The 15,544-nt window shown below is 39.6% G+C and overlaps 2 protein-coding genes across 8 annotated transcripts in view; both read right to left on the reverse strand.

Moving 5' to 3' along the window:
- The window catches only part of LOC135199946 (nuclear transcription factor Y subunit alpha-like), a 46,758-nt gene extending 45,909 nt beyond the window's left edge, over positions 1 to 849 (reverse strand). For 4 of the 6 annotated variants that reach the window (XM_064228072.1, XM_064228071.1, XM_064228070.1 and 1 more), the window contains exon 1: positions 698 to 848. The gene's annotated coding sequence lies outside the window, so the exon portion shown is untranslated. Of the gene's footprint in view, positions 1 to 451; positions 665 to 697 lie in introns of those variants that run through there. The other 2 variants (XR_010311155.1, XM_064228067.1) reach the window with 2 other exon arrangements.
- Positions 850 to 2,964: 2,115 nt separating this feature from the next.
- LOC135199951 (uncharacterized) overlaps positions 2,965 to 15,544 on the reverse strand; it is a 28,216-nt gene continuing 15,636 nt past the window's right edge. For both annotated transcript variants that reach the window (XM_064228075.1, XM_064228074.1), the window contains exons 2-12: positions 13,742 to 13,889; positions 13,304 to 13,432; positions 11,841 to 12,007; positions 11,014 to 11,136; positions 10,620 to 10,699; positions 10,246 to 10,427; positions 9,507 to 9,664; positions 8,679 to 8,897; positions 7,850 to 8,068; positions 4,947 to 5,167; positions 2,965 to 4,625 (exon numbers count right to left, since the gene is read on the reverse strand). In XM_064228075.1, coding sequence (XP_064084145.1) covers positions 3,926 to 4,625; positions 4,947 to 5,167; positions 7,850 to 8,068; positions 8,679 to 8,897; positions 9,507 to 9,664; positions 10,246 to 10,427; positions 10,620 to 10,699; positions 11,014 to 11,136; positions 11,841 to 12,007; positions 13,304 to 13,432; positions 13,742 to 13,787 — 2,244 coding nt within the window. In that variant the 5' untranslated portion in view covers positions 13,788 to 13,889 and the 3' untranslated portion in view covers positions 2,965 to 3,925. The remainder of the gene's footprint in view (positions 4,626 to 4,946; positions 5,168 to 7,849; positions 8,069 to 8,678; positions 8,898 to 9,506; positions 9,665 to 10,245; positions 10,428 to 10,619; positions 10,700 to 11,013; positions 11,137 to 11,840; positions 12,008 to 13,303; positions 13,433 to 13,741; positions 13,890 to 15,544) is intronic.

The raw sequence follows: 15,544 nt of genomic DNA on the forward strand, positions 1-15,544 counted from the left end.
GATTCTTGGTAGTAGTTCTGACATACCTAAGCTACCTAGGCTAAGCCTAACCCATTTTTTTTCCTCCTTCCCAAAGTAGTTAAAGTTGGCCATACTTAAACCACTGATTTATGCCTAACTACGACACCATATTGGTTACGATATGCCAGACTTGGCTTCTTACGACAGGACAGTTTATAAAAGCAATAAGGTAAGCAAATAGTTTCCCCTAACGTTATTGAAAGGTAGCCTAGACTCTAGTACCCTAAACAATAGCTAAGTAGTGTAAATATAGCTAAGCCTTGCTGCATTCTTGACGGGTTTAAGAGAGGCCTGGGGACCGAACAGGTGACATACTACTAGTAATCCCTCAGTTACGAAATCTATAATTTCCCAAAACTGGTCAAAACTTCTGTCCTTAATTAAGCTATAAGATCTTGAATGTCCTTCTGCCGATCTTCTCGAGACTCACTTCATTTCGGCCGCGGCTGCTGCCTTGGTCAACATGGCTCTCTCTCTCTCTCCCCTTAATAAGAAAGAATTCGAAGGGGTCCCTTTTCTTTGTCTTCGAAAAAGGGGGGGTCGCATCTCCCCTAGCTGGACGAGAGACAGAGAGAGCCTATGTCTAAAGTCAAAAAACATGACAGCCTCCCCCAATCCCTTCCAATCGCCAATCAGGAGTGCAGCAAGGGGTGATAGAACGAAGCAACAAACTTACATTGGGTATTAGGTTGTAGTTAGATATGATTGGTGGCACAAAACCAATGAACAGACTCGCACACACACACAGCCCTCACCATTGGCCAGATGCGTACGTACTCACGCACTCACTCACGTAGACTGGCGACCGCCAGCGGCAATTTCGTTCGCACACCGAATGTTTACGTTCGACGCGGCGGCGTTTGCTACGATTGCCCATCGATTCCTGCGTGCTTTAAATTGCTAAAGGTCACTTTGCACTCGTGAATGATATGGAAAGTCTTTATTTATATGCTATAAACATCTATAAAGTAGATTCGTGTTCATAATGTTGAACATTGTAAATTCGGCTGCGTTCATTACAAATGAGCACGCCAGCGTTCCAGTGAGCTCACTAGCTTCTAGAATTGTCTTAGAAACGTTTATTTGCTATTTTTGTAAAATATATCAAATACTTATAAAGTTTTCTTCATATAGGCTTTCCATAATTAAATTTAAAACATAACACCCATTAATATTTTATTATCTGTACATTCGCTGATTATTATGCTTTTTTGAATAAAAGTATGCAATAATAACCAACTCTGCTTACATAGAGACGAAGGCTAAGCTATATTAAGTTTTTTTTACTGATGTACTAGTTATAGAGAAAAATAATTCCAATTGTACTATACATTATATGCATGGCTACGGTTCCTTGCAGAATATACATATTGACAATAGAAGCTTATAAATGAATGAGATGTTTTCTTCTTGCGCTGTACAAAATACAATTATACGGCAATCTTGATTTTGGTTTCAATTAGGCTGAGTACGAATCTTTGACAGAGAATATTTGGTGGATACAGATTACTATGTTTTCGGAAAACTCGTACGAGTTAGGGTCGTGCATGACGTGCGTTAAAATGAGAGGAAATTCGAAGCAACCGATCCATTTTCGAACGTGCAACTACCAAATGGGAAACGCAGCTGACGTCTCCACAAATGAGACTAGACCAGGCGTGGCGACTACACGACGGTGCCACATCTCGCATTCCAGAGCGTCATGTTGATAATTAGCCTAATTGGACTCATTTTAGTTCTCATCAACTTTATATTTCATAGTATATTTGTTCGTTAGGCCATGTTCCACCACCAAGTCAAAAAAACTGCCCGTTAAAGTAACTCATTGCCCTTGCGCAGAGCTTAAATGGTTTAGAACACCGGCGATATTTATAGTTTCTCGGTCTATTTACGGTTATTTTACCATTCGCTACCGATCCAGAATTGTACCAAAGTGCGCTATAAGCACAATATTTTCAAAAACGTTCTCCAAAATTATAATTCTGGCATAGTCGCATAACGATCTAAGACTTACAGCGTTGCCAAATCTTATTGTGCACATGAACAACTGTTAACTAAAATTTAGGCAATCTGCATTTCTTATGAAGGTCAAGATAGGCAACCCATAATGTAATACATTCCTTTTACATATTCAAAAAGTGATCACATTCATAGGCCTTTTATGGAACACATCTTTGAAAACATCTGGCACACGACATTCCAGCGGAAAACATCTTCCGTTCGGTCAAAATCCAGTATTCCAGAGACCCGTCAAAAAGAAACTGTAAACTCACAGAAACGCATAAAGCCGAGAAAATCTGTTTTCGCAGAGTAAGTTTACTGTACGAGTTGAATTTGCTTAAAATCGAACTGAACACCTCCACCCGGGCCTTTCAAAAACAACAAACGTGTAAGTTTCAAATGCGTTAAGTTTACTCGCAATAATTCGAGTCCTCTCTTATCATACAAACGCTCCAAACTGTCGATTTTAGTTTATTCGTCTTTGACATGTAAACAATCGTTATCCACAACTGCTATTTGGGATAATTTACAATTATTATTCTTTTCATAAACATCAGTCACATTTTGATCAATCAGGAGCCTCATTAAGGTAGTTGACAGTTTAATAAGCAATATTTTCCCAATAAAGCATCCCTAGTTTACTACATAGGAAGATAATTGTAAAGTTGTTTGAAGATTAGGACTCGAGAAGCAACACTTGTTCCCATACTTTTCCGAAGTTTTTCTACCTTTCTAAGCTAAAAAGTTTTTATCAAACGCTTTCCGTCGTATTTGTAAACTCCGGTGACATTTCATTCGCAGAATGTCATGTCTGAACGTTGGCCCGGGCCGTCCCCTCCCTCCCCGACAAAACCAACCCCCCCCCCCCCCCCAACACCCACCCACCCACCCGTCGCGCCACCAAACGCTAAGACTCGAGCATTCCCCCGGTAGTACTATTGTTAGCCAAACGTTTGCTGTTCATGTCAAAATCTTTAATATGTTTTTACAGGGTTTGCTGTTGTTCGATTTAGGCGGGCCTTGTGCCAGTGCAGTTGTTTGTAGCTTTTGATAGAATAAATAAGCCTGTACTACAATTCAGAGGTCCACAACAGGCCACCTACTCATTCTGTTAAGACCACCTAATAACACGCCCTACCACCGGGTGTAGAGCACGATAAGTGTAGCACAAGATAATTTGTTGATACCAATTAAAAGTTCATATGATGCAAGGAAAGCCTTGTAATTATAATACAACTAAAACAATGTTGTAATTATATATCATGAATAATAAAGATGCCATCTTTATTTCTCTCCTCTTCAAAAAAACACAAATGTACAACAATTCTACAAAGGAATGACTAGAAAATACTACAGCCTTTTTTTTTTACATATAGAACACTTTCGTTTGAACTTAGTGACGTAAGACGCAATAGTCAAGCAAAGATAAAGTACACAAATAAATAAATAAAGAGAAAACACTAAAGTAAAAAAATGCTACGCACTCATTTAAGAGAAAGGTTAAAAAATGTATATTTCTCGAGATTAAACTGACCCCATCTCAACATTTTGGTTACCAGTTTTATAAATAATTAAACAGATTTGAAAATGTGGTTGTTGGTAGTACAAATAATGTTGATGTTTGATGAGTAAAGCAAAACAGAAGTCTTTTACTTATGGTACTAGTTACATGTTAAGGTGTGACCTTTATGTAAACCTTATGTACGTAACTGCTTATCCAACTTAGACCAAATTGTTTAACCAACTTGCAATCAAATGAAAACTTTCACTCTCCTCCCGTATAAATAAATCATATATAGTTCATAACAGTTCACTGTCTAAACCCCACAATCACAAGCTATGAGTGAAAACAGAAACAAAAGATGCCTCGGTAGAAAAATTCCTAAAAAAAATTCCGATGAAATCAAAACTGAGTGACCTTGTGCGGGGATGGCTGGTAGTGTGAGTACGTCTCGTAAGGGTTCTCCTTCTGTGCGAAGTGCACGGTGGGGTCAGGGGTGTAGGCGTGTACGGGAGGGTGCAGCTGCGAGTAGGTCATCTCCGGCAGGTGAGAGATCGAGTCGTAGAGCGCCAGGGAGGAGGCGCGCGCCAAATCGTGAGCCGAGTGGGGTCTGGAAAGCGCGCGAATGGGCGTTGCGGTGATGTCCTCCCTGGCGGCTGCTCGCACCATCAAGTACGTCTTTGGTACGAAAATGCACAGCAGGAGACATGTCGGAGTAGCGGCTAGACCTAAGCAGATGCAGGCGTCGCTCCACATGGGTGGCATGAGCATGTACAGGGTCGCCCAGGCGACCCAGATGCCCACAACTAATATGGTGGCTATGAAGAAGAGCAGGCCCTCGTGGTAGTTACGGCGGGACCTTATGATGAAAGGCGAGACCAAGAGGAGGAGGAACAACAGGAACATGTCGTAGGAGTGAGAAATCAAGAAGAAGAGTCTGTCTCCTGAGCAGGTGTACAAGATGCCTCCCGTGGGAGAGGGAGGAGTGTGCATGAACTGTGGTGGATCCATCATGAACTGCTGCACCCCGAGGCCTGCCTGGACGCACACCATGAAGAAGAGAAGAGCCGATTGCACCAGTCCGCTCACGTGACCCACCAACCTTGAGAGCATATGCAGAAGAAGAAGAAGAAAGCGTAAGCCTATTGCAAAAAATAAATAAATAAAATCGTGCTCTTAGGAAACATTTGTTTTGGGTGAATTCTGTAGGCAGGACAAGTTAATGTTCTGTGCGATACTTTATGTAATTGGAACTCATACTGAATCATCGTAGTTTCTTTTCGAAACGAAAGGAGTACATACTGATTAAGCCTAAAGGCTTCAGACGGAATCTTAAAATCTTATCTCTATTATATCATAACTGACTATTAAGCATAACATCGTACTACAGCTCTCTCTCTCTCTCTCTCTCTCTGAGACTTACCCTTCCGAATCTGCAGTGGCTAGCATAAGGGACCGTGACAACATGACGGCGAAGACTAAGGCATAAGACATGCTGGTGATGACGGGACGCAGTGTGCAGATGATACTGGAAGCCTCGAAGCTATAAGGCAGTATAGATGCGTAGAGGAAGACGCAGGAGATCAGGAGCAGCACCGAGAAAGCTTGAGATCCTTCTGGAGTGAGCCCACGACATCCTTGAATCTGTGAGGGCGAATGTTTTTGTGGTAAATAAGGAGGACCTGTTTAGAGGTATGTATGTCTCATTTTTATTATTCAGCTACCAGTACTACTAATGCTGGTCGTGCCGATGATGATAAAAACAATAGTAATCATTAGGAAATGCTCATAGTACTGAGTCTAAAAATGGGGAAAACAGTCCACAGTTCTGTAACTAAAAATAAGTTTAATTAAAAAAAAAGTTAATTTATACAGAGAGTGTTTAGGGAGATACTTGAAAGTTACAGTGTTTAGCGATTATTGAAAGTTTTCGCTATAAATTTCACGTTTTAAAAATAAATATACTTGTACGGTGACATAACTGAGAACTATTTTCTTAGATACTACTACTGCAATCAATAATAATAATAATAATAATAATAATAATAATAATAATAAAAGGACCAGCTCCTGATAGACAAAATGGTAATGAAGAACAGTAGGAAAAGGAAAACCAACCTAAGCATGGCATGGATAGACTATAAGAAAGCCTTCGACATGACTAACACACACATGGCTAATAGAATGCCAGAAAATATATGTGGCAGAGGAAAACACCATCAGCTCCTCAAAATACAATGCGCAACTGGAATACAATACTTACAAGCTCTGGAATAAGACTGGCAGAGGTTAATATCAGGAGAGGGATCTTCCAGGGTGACTCACTGTCCCCACTACTCTTCGTAGTAGCCATGATTCCCATGACAAAAGTACTACAGAAGGTGGATGCCGGGTACCAACTCAAGAAAAGAGGCAACAGAATCACCCATCTGATGCTCATGGACGACATCAAGCTGTATGGTAAGAGCATCAAGGAAATAGATACCCTAATCCAGACTGTAAGGATTGTATCTGGGGACATCATGATGGAGTTTGGAATAGAAAAATGCGCCTTAGTCAACATACAAAAAAAGGCAAAGTAACGAGAACTGAAGGGATAAAGCTACCAGATAGGAGCAATATCAAACATAGATGAGACAGGATACAAATACCTGGGAATAATGGAAGGAGGGGATATAAAACACCAAGAGATGAAGGACACGATCAGGAAAGAATATATGCAGAGACTCAAGGCGATACTCAAGTCAAAACTCAACGCCGGAAATATGATAAAAGCCATAAACACATGGGCAGTGCCAGTAATCAGATACAGCGCAGGAATAGTGGAATGGACGAAGGCAGAACTCCGCACCATAGATCAGAAAACCAGGAAACATATGACAATACACAAAGCACTACACCCAAGAGCAAATACGGACAGACTATACATAACACGAAAGGAAGGAGGGAGAGGACTACTAAGTATAGAGGACTGCGTCAACATCGAGAACACTGGGGCAATATCTGAAAACCAGTGAAGACGAGTGGCTAAAGAGTGCATGGGAAAAAGGACTAATAAAAGTAGACAAAGACCCAGAAATATACAGAGTCAGGGGAATGACAGACAGAACAGAGGAACTGGCACAACAAACCAATGCACGGACAATACATGAGACAGACTAAAGAACTAGCCAGCGATGACAATTGGCAATGGCTACAGAGGGGAGAGCTAAAGAAGGAAACTGAAGGAATGATAACAGCGGCACAAGATCAGGCCCTAAGAACCAGATATGTTCAAAGAACGATAAACGGAAATAACATCTCTCCCATTTGTAGGAAGTGCAATACGAAAAATGAAACCATAAACCACAAAGCAAGCGAATGCCCGGCACTTGCACAGAACCAGTACAAAAAGAGGCATGATTCAGTGGCAAAAGCCCTCCACTGGAGCCTGTGCAAGAAACATCAGTTTACCTGTAGTAATAAGTGGTACGAGCACCAACCTGAGGGAGTGATAGAAAACGATCAGGCAAAAGATCCTCTGGGACTATGGTATCAGAACGGATAGGGTGATACGTGCAAATAGACCAGACGTGACGTTGATTGACAAAGCCAAGATCCCTGAAAAGGAATCTAGAAAAACTAGAGGCTGAAGTAGCTCCAGGACTCATGCAGAAGAGTGTGATCCTAGAAACGGCGCACATAGTAAGAAAAGTGATGGACTCCTAAGGAGGCAGGATGCAACCCGGAACCCCACACTATAAATACCACCCACTCGAATTGGAGGACTGTGATAAAGCAAAAAAAAAAAAAAAAAAAAAAAAAAATAATAATAATAATAATAATAATAATTAAAAAATCCTCAGTAACACGAGTCTTCAAATGGAGAAACAAATCCACAGTTATGTAAATGTACATATATTTCAGTTTAAAAACAGCAAAGATAGCTTTCGGGAATCTGTTCGATTCCCCTTATCAATCGAATAGATTCCCGAAAGCTATCTTTGCTGTTTTTAAACTGAAATATATGTACATTTACATAACTGTGGATTTGTTTCTCCAATAATAATAATAATAATAATAATAATAATAATAATAATAATAATAATAATAATAATAATATAATAATAATAATAATAAATGTGATAAACAGATAGATACCAATTCCAAAATGCCACACAAAACAATGCCAATCTAAACTTCAATACACAGAAAACAGCACCTCATCCTGAACACGATTAATTACGTAATCACAAACCTTCCATATGCAGAAAACGGCACCTCATTTTGAATACAATTAATTACCTAATTGCAAACTACTAATTACTCAAACTACAAACTTCTCACCATGATATAGATCATAATGGCTATGGCGACTAGCACACCGATGATCGACATCGTAGCGCAAATGGTAACCCAAGCATCAGTTCTCCACCTCAGGTCGAGGAAGAACCAGAACCGGACGTTAAGGCAGTGGCATCCGATGCAGGGGTGGGGACTCGGCCAGTCTGCCTTGCCCTTGGCGGCTTCGTCGAGTTCGAGGATTCCGGCGGAGTAAAATCCAACCTGGAAGCAGAAAGAAGTTATAGGCTTCCTGACCTTAGACCCAGTGTTGCCAATTGGTACGCGTTTACCCTCCAAACTAGATATATAAGACTTACACAAAACTGGGGAAATAAGTGAATTTAGCGCATCTAGAGAAATTTTTATCATTATTGCATTATTATGACAACTAGAATTCATGGAAACAGTTTGTAAATGCATCGGCGTACATGTGAAGTCCCATTGAACTGGCAACGACGCCTAGACCTAGACTCAGTTATTCGCGAGTCTCAGCATGATGTTAGTGTGATTGCAAAGGTCTTTTCACTTTGGGTATACGTTACATTATTATTATTATTCAGAAGATGAACCCTATTCATAAGGAGCAAGGCTACCACAGCGGCCACCGACTTGAAATTCAAGCTTCCAAACAATATGGTGTTCATATAGAAGTAACAGAAGGTGACAGGTATACTTAATAAATAGACAAAAATGTAAGTAAATCATTAAAATACAAGGGAAACTCTTTAAGGGCACTAAAGCGTTGCATCGTCGCTCGAACTTTTGAAGTCCCAACTGCTCAACATCCTCAACTAGGCCTATGCCGACCAGCAAAAAGCCAACCGAGCTTCACCTTCGTAAACGTGAGTCTAGTGCTCTCATCGGGTGACAGCAGGAGAATCTGGTACCTCGGCCTCTGAGACTTAATAGAGAGAGCCTCTATTACGTCCAGACCGTCCGTCTCCGGACCCGACAAGGAGAGGGTCGCGTTCGCACACCAACCGGTTCCTCCGCAGTGCTCCTCGACCGCCCGACGGATCCCGGCGCCCATCTTGAACACGCCCTCGACCACCTGACGGGGAGACCAGAGCGGGGGACGTTGTGGAAAGGCGAAAAAGAAGTGGGAGGAATTAGAATATATATTACATTTTGTACTTTATACATAGTTGACTATTAGTTCACTTAACTTCATTTTGTTTATTGCCCAGACCTCAAGAGGAAAATGAAAGAGGAAGAACTGATTTCAATCTTAAAAGAAGAGATAGAATTTCCTGCCTCCTGAAGGAGGATGAGCTACAAGTGTCCAGGAAAAAGAGAAGCATGGAGAGAATTCTAAAGCTCTTCAGTTTTGGGGCAGAGAGAGTAGTCGAACCTGATTGCAGATCAATTCTCTGATTATCATGGTCTTAGTAAACTTGAATTCATTCACTCATAGTCAACTATTTAAAAAGTACAAAGAATCATTTTACTAATAGTCAGCTACTTAAATACTAGCAGAAGCCAATTTTATTAGTCATGAATCAACCGATTGAAATTTAACAATGGCACACATAGAGAATAAGTAAACTCATAGCAAATTATTATTAATAATAATAATAATAAAGAAACTACCAACTAATATTACTAAAACCATCTTCAACATCTACGAGGAACTGTCAAACCAGCACCGGTGATTCCGCACCTGAAACACGGCAGGTTCCTCCACGTAATCCTCTGGGTCAAAATAGGGGTACAATGTTGGGTCCAACGATGCCACGTTTTTGAAGTGCTCCCCAAATTCAGGGACCGACTGGCTGGCCCGCCGGAGTGCCAACACCCCCGAAGCTACGCTGTTGAGACCTGGGTAGAGAAAGGGAATTTGTAGTATTGTGGGTAAACAGGGGGAAGTGTGAAGGTTGGTATGTATGAACATGATGTATAGAATCAGACCTGTACCGAGGGGGTAGGTCAGTGGGGGACGTTGAACAATCCACCCAAAATTTCTGGATGTTCATAGTTTCTGTCAAAGTCAGTACTTTGAATAACATCTAATCAGGGAGACGGGCATAGACCGTATGCCCAATTTTCTTCTTAATATAACTAAAACAAAATTTTCAAGTATTTCATTTTGTATATGCCTATATTATACAGAGACATTTATAGAAGGAAAGGTCCAGTTTTGGGGAAAAAGACCCCCCACCCCATAAAAAAAAAAACTCTGGGTACGGGCCTGAGAATGTTGAACACACTTAGAACCTGGGTCCAAAAATGCTATAACATTATTATCATTAATATATACCTCTTTTGGATGATAATTGTCAGGTCAGTACTTAAATTTACACGCTATTTTCCCAAAATTTCGGGAATTATATTTAATCCATATCTTGTAAACTACAAGCTAAGACTGTCGAATGGGCATTTAGAAAAACAGGTTTACCAACCTTGAAACACATCCTCTTGGATCGGACCTGTGGGGGCCAAGACCCAGTCAAAACTGGTGTTGTTGAAGACAGCTGCGGCGCTGAGGGCAGCGTGCAATCTGTCCTGAGGTCCGATTAGAACGGCGCCTCCCGTCTCCCCTGTCTCGAGTATTTCCAAGACTGTCCGATAGACTTTTTGGTCGCTGGTAGAGTGACGTTGGAAAAAGAATAATATACACCATAGACTATAACTTTAATTCGAAAATTATGCTGAAAATCACCAACATGGATTGTTGCTTAATTTATGTATATGTGCATAGTATCATACCAAACGTCTTTGCATACTGTATAAGATGATTTTGGTTCAGATATAAGAGATCCGCAACTTCGGTTACCTGGTGGTGTAAGGTAGAATAGCCTCAGCACCCACGCAGATTCGGTATCTCGCCGCTAGATGGCCGAACTGCTTGAGAACCTGTAAATTATAGAGTAAGAATAAGGTAACAATACGAGATCAAAATTGAAGATCAATTATATTGCTTTTTTGCTTTAATTGCAGTTATATGGACACACACTAGTGATTTTTTTTTATTATTATAAGGATGTATAAATCAATTATTTCACAACCTCATATTCCTCTGGTGAGTCTAAATAACCAGTTAACCTTTGCACTATTATTTTTATCATTAGGATAAAAACTAACATACGGAAAGCTGGAGATAAGTGGAGACCTGAGAAAGATAAAGCACAGAGAGAGACACACGATTGGCGGAATTTCTCTGAACTCACCTTCACAGAGGGCGCTGCAACGACCACAGAGGTCCAGTTCAGACGCAGCAACAGGGGCATCAACGCCTCCAGCTGGGGCGTGAGGCCCGCCTGAGTGACTCCCACGGACGGGACGTCTAGATCCTGAAACAGATTCGGAAGTTGTCAGTTTCCCCTTCGGAGGAATTTGTATGATACGTGATTCAAAGTAAGTTATTGCAAAGCGATAATTTCCCCTAAGGAGGAATTTGTATGATACGTGATTTAAAGTAAGTTATTGCAAGGTGATTATTTCCTTTCGAAGGATATTGTTTGATACGTGATTTAAATCAAGTCAATGCAAAAGTGGAATGTTGTACAGAAGGAGGACTCAAGCGATATAATTTCAGTTCAGTAACTAAAGGGAATGAAAATATTGTTATTATCACTCGGATATAAAATCTAGGACAAAGTCCAAGTGCTGGGATCTATGAGGTCATTCAGCGGTGAAAATAAAAAGTCAAAACCATAAGCATTAGGACGGGGAGGAAAGTAAGATTGAAGAGAATATGAACGGAGGTACAGTAAAAGGAATGAAAGGGGTTGCAGCTAAGGCCGAAGGGACGCTGCAAGGGACATTTAGTAATACCTACAGTGCACCGCGTGAGGTGCACTTACGCCACAATCCCCTTCAGAATATTATTATTATTATTAAGGGTAAAGATTTTTAGACAATAATAACTTCGTGTTAAACAAATTAAACAGCCATATTGAGAGAGCCCTCACTACCGTCTAAAGTACACCAGACAAGGCCAACTGTAAGCAAACAGACCGAAACTACTCACGCATGCGCAATGCAACTCTCTCACCTCTAGAAACGACGCAAGCTGTTCGTTTTCTGGATGAGTGTGCAACACCCCCAGGTGGGGGTGGATGTTACACCTGGTCTCGTCCAGGTACCCGCCCTGTACAACGCCTGCGATGCCAGCTCGTAGGACGGCGTCGTCACCCCCACAGGTATCGTACGTGGTCACACCTGTGGGGTGAATTTCGTCCAAAAAATATAGTATATATAAGCAACTTTTTCTCACTTTATTTTAGATTTTACATAAATATAAGTAATCCTTTATGTAATTTTATTTCATTTCAGCTTGTCTATGAATATAGGTAACTTTTTGTCCATTCATTTCAATTTTATTTTTAGGTTCATCTTTTAGTGGATAAATATCCTGTTTTTTTTTTTTTTTTTTTTTTTTTTGCTATTATTCGTAACTTGCTTCAGTTCTTTAAAAATGTACTATCTTTAAGCAAAATCAAAAATTTATATATATATATATATATATATATATATATATATATTATATATATGTAAGTATGTAATTGTAATAGGTACAATGCCCTCTCAACTTCTTGAATTCTTCGCGCTTTTTTGGATACGCTTGTCAGTGCTAAGCCTTAAGATCCAAGTGCAAGAAATATGAAGAAATTATGATGTCCGGTAGCAGGAAATGAACCCAGGCTACCATACTCACGATGAGGTCATGTTACTGACCTGACCAAGTAGTATCTGGTAAAAATGACTGGTAGATTCTATACACACACACACAAGTATATATATATATATATATATATATATATATATATATATATATATATATATATATATATATATATATATATATATATATATATATATATACACTCACAACTGCTATTCAGTGATATGAGCTAACAATTCATATTGAGAACAGAAAGTTCTACAATGAAATTAAAAAGTAAACAGGTATGCAAATCAATGAATTACCTATAGATATTAAGAATTTTTTTTTTCAGTTTTGTTAGAGAAAACCTTATCCAGCACTGGTCTCTGCTTTTAGACAGCTATATTAGATTCACATCAACCGTGCATCTGATGTCTAGGCCAGTCCCTTACAATGCTCCTGATTGGCTGTTGATAAGTCACTCACAGGGCTGGAATCTCTCAGTCTCTCTCGAGAATTCACATAGGCAGGATGTATGCTCCACCTCTCCTGAGGAATACGTCTTTCAAAAGTATCCCACAGGAGAGGTGAAACATACATCCTGCCTATGTGAACTCTCGAGAGAGACTGAGAGATTCCAGCCCTGTGATTGGCTTATCAGCAGCCAATCAGGAGCGTCGTAAGGGACTGACCTAGACATCAAATGCCGGTTAATGTGATTCTACTATAGTCACTTTAAGAATTGAGTAATTCATACATAAAAGATGCATCTATGGTTTTTGTTGCTGATTTAGTTTAAGCAGCCTTTACGCCAGCACGGGCTCTTGCTCCGTAACTGCCAACCAACTCACCGACTGTGGTTCCTGGAATGAATTCCACTTGTCCCAGCTTACCGGCAGTCCAGCGGGCTGCTTCCATCATCTGCACGCCCGCGGGGTCTACCAGCCCGCACCGCCCACCTCCATGCACGCCCACTAGACCTGAGGAGGTAATGAGCTTTATTTACTGAAGTTATAGCGGTAACATGGTAAGAAACAAGTATAAAATGCGGTCTCGGTATAATGCCGTACGAGCCGCGGGCCGGTGGTGACCAGGCCAATATCGTTACCAGACGCACGATTATGGCTAACTTTAACCTTAAATCAAATAAAAACTACCGAGGCTAGAGGGCTGCAATTCGGTATGTTTGATGATTGGTGGGTGGATGACCACCATACCAATTTGAAGTCCTATATCCTCAGTAGTTTTTAAGATCTCAGGGCGGACAGACAGGTTTTTTTTTATCTTACCTGTGATATAGACATCGCTGGGCTCAGGCGGGAACGACCTCTGCATCTGGCAAGACGACTCCTCCGACCACCCCCATAGGGCGACGGAGTCACTGGGCGCCAACAAAAGCGTCGACGCCCATAACGCCCACCAGTGAGGTGCCGTAATCTGCGAGGAGAATTTGTCGGTAGAATTTGTAGGATGGCGGAATTATTATTATTATTATCATAGGGAGCATTTATCAGCGGTTGATTTTGTCATAGAGATTTCTTTTAACTTTTTTTTATTTATTTATCAGGGGCTGCTGGTTTTGTTAATGAGATTGTTTTTATATGATGGAATTTGATGTGACGTTAGGGCAATTGTTAAGTTGCTGCATATGACGTACATGGAGAAATGTTATAAAATAATGTTAGTTATAGTTTTGGTAGGAATTTGGATATATATCTAATATATATAATATATATCTATATATATATAATATATATTATATATATATATAGTGTATATATATCTCTATATATATGATATATATATATAATATATAGATATATATACCTACATAAATACATAAATGTAATGGCACTGAAGAAAATTGAAAACGAGAACTGCCTTGGCATTAGCTTTATTTAAACAATAGCATAACGTCTTATATATATATTTCGTGATCAAGTTATTCATATATATATATATATATATATATATATATATATATATATATATATATATATATATAACACACACACACACACTAGTATGATACAGCACGTCTCTTCAAAGAGGTCCTTTACGAGTTTAGCCTACGGTAATCTTAAACCACATTTAAGTTCTCCATTCAGGTCTTCCATCGAATTTCTTGACTTCAGCCAATTGATGCAAAACATCTTTTTTACACACACACACACACACACACACACATATATATATATATATATATATATATATATATATATATATATATATATTCCACACAAAGAACTCATAAAGAAGTCACCACTAATTCAGCAAGTGGTCGTTTGTTAAAATAAAAATCAAACAAAAAGTTTTTTCTGGTCGTTCTCTCTCAATGACTTTCAACGGGGAATTGCTTGCTGAAGGGTAACACATTAGGCCTATGTACAAACTTGATCGTACCTCTTTTTAACGTTATATACTCCTATATGAGTGTGGATTTGAACATTGTGAAGTTATTATCCATAATTTACAAGTATTTCTGATTTAAACAACTAAGAGAGAAATACCCTCTTCTTTCCATACACCAGAATCCCATACTCAAAGCAAAGAAGAATAGAGGAGCATATTTTTAGCAAAGCGAATAACAAAAGCATAAATGAAATAGTTCCTAAAGTAAATACCAAGTTCCTGAATTAATACGCGAAATAATAAAAGCCCAATACCAACAAATAAGCCAAACCTATGAGTATGAATACGAGAATGGAAGGAAAAAGTACCAAAATATAACCTCAACCAAAAGAAGAAGGCCGAGGATGAGCCCAAGACAGGGAGCCGTTTCAAAGACAAATGCTCACTACAACTACTGCTACTAATTAGAGGACGTTGTTTAAATGGTTACCAAGCGGTTAAAGCCAACTGAACGCACCCTCTGAGATGACACAACTTTGATTTATCAAACGTTCTTTCCTCTGAGATGACACAACTTTGATAAAGAACGGAATAAATGTTCTTTTTCAGCAAACAAAATATAACTTGAAACGAAACACTTTGCTTCCTAAATTAATATACGGATAAATAAATGCCAAACAGAGGCAATAAGTCAAATCTATGGGTATAAAACACGAGACGGGAAGGATAATGCACCCAAA

The sequence above is a fragment of the Macrobrachium nipponense genome, chromosome 26 (genome assembly GCF_015104395.2).
Source record: "Macrobrachium nipponense isolate FS-2020 chromosome 26, ASM1510439v2, whole genome shotgun sequence".
In the NCBI taxonomy this organism is placed as follows: Eukaryota; Metazoa; Arthropoda; class Malacostraca; order Decapoda; family Palaemonidae; genus Macrobrachium; species Macrobrachium nipponense.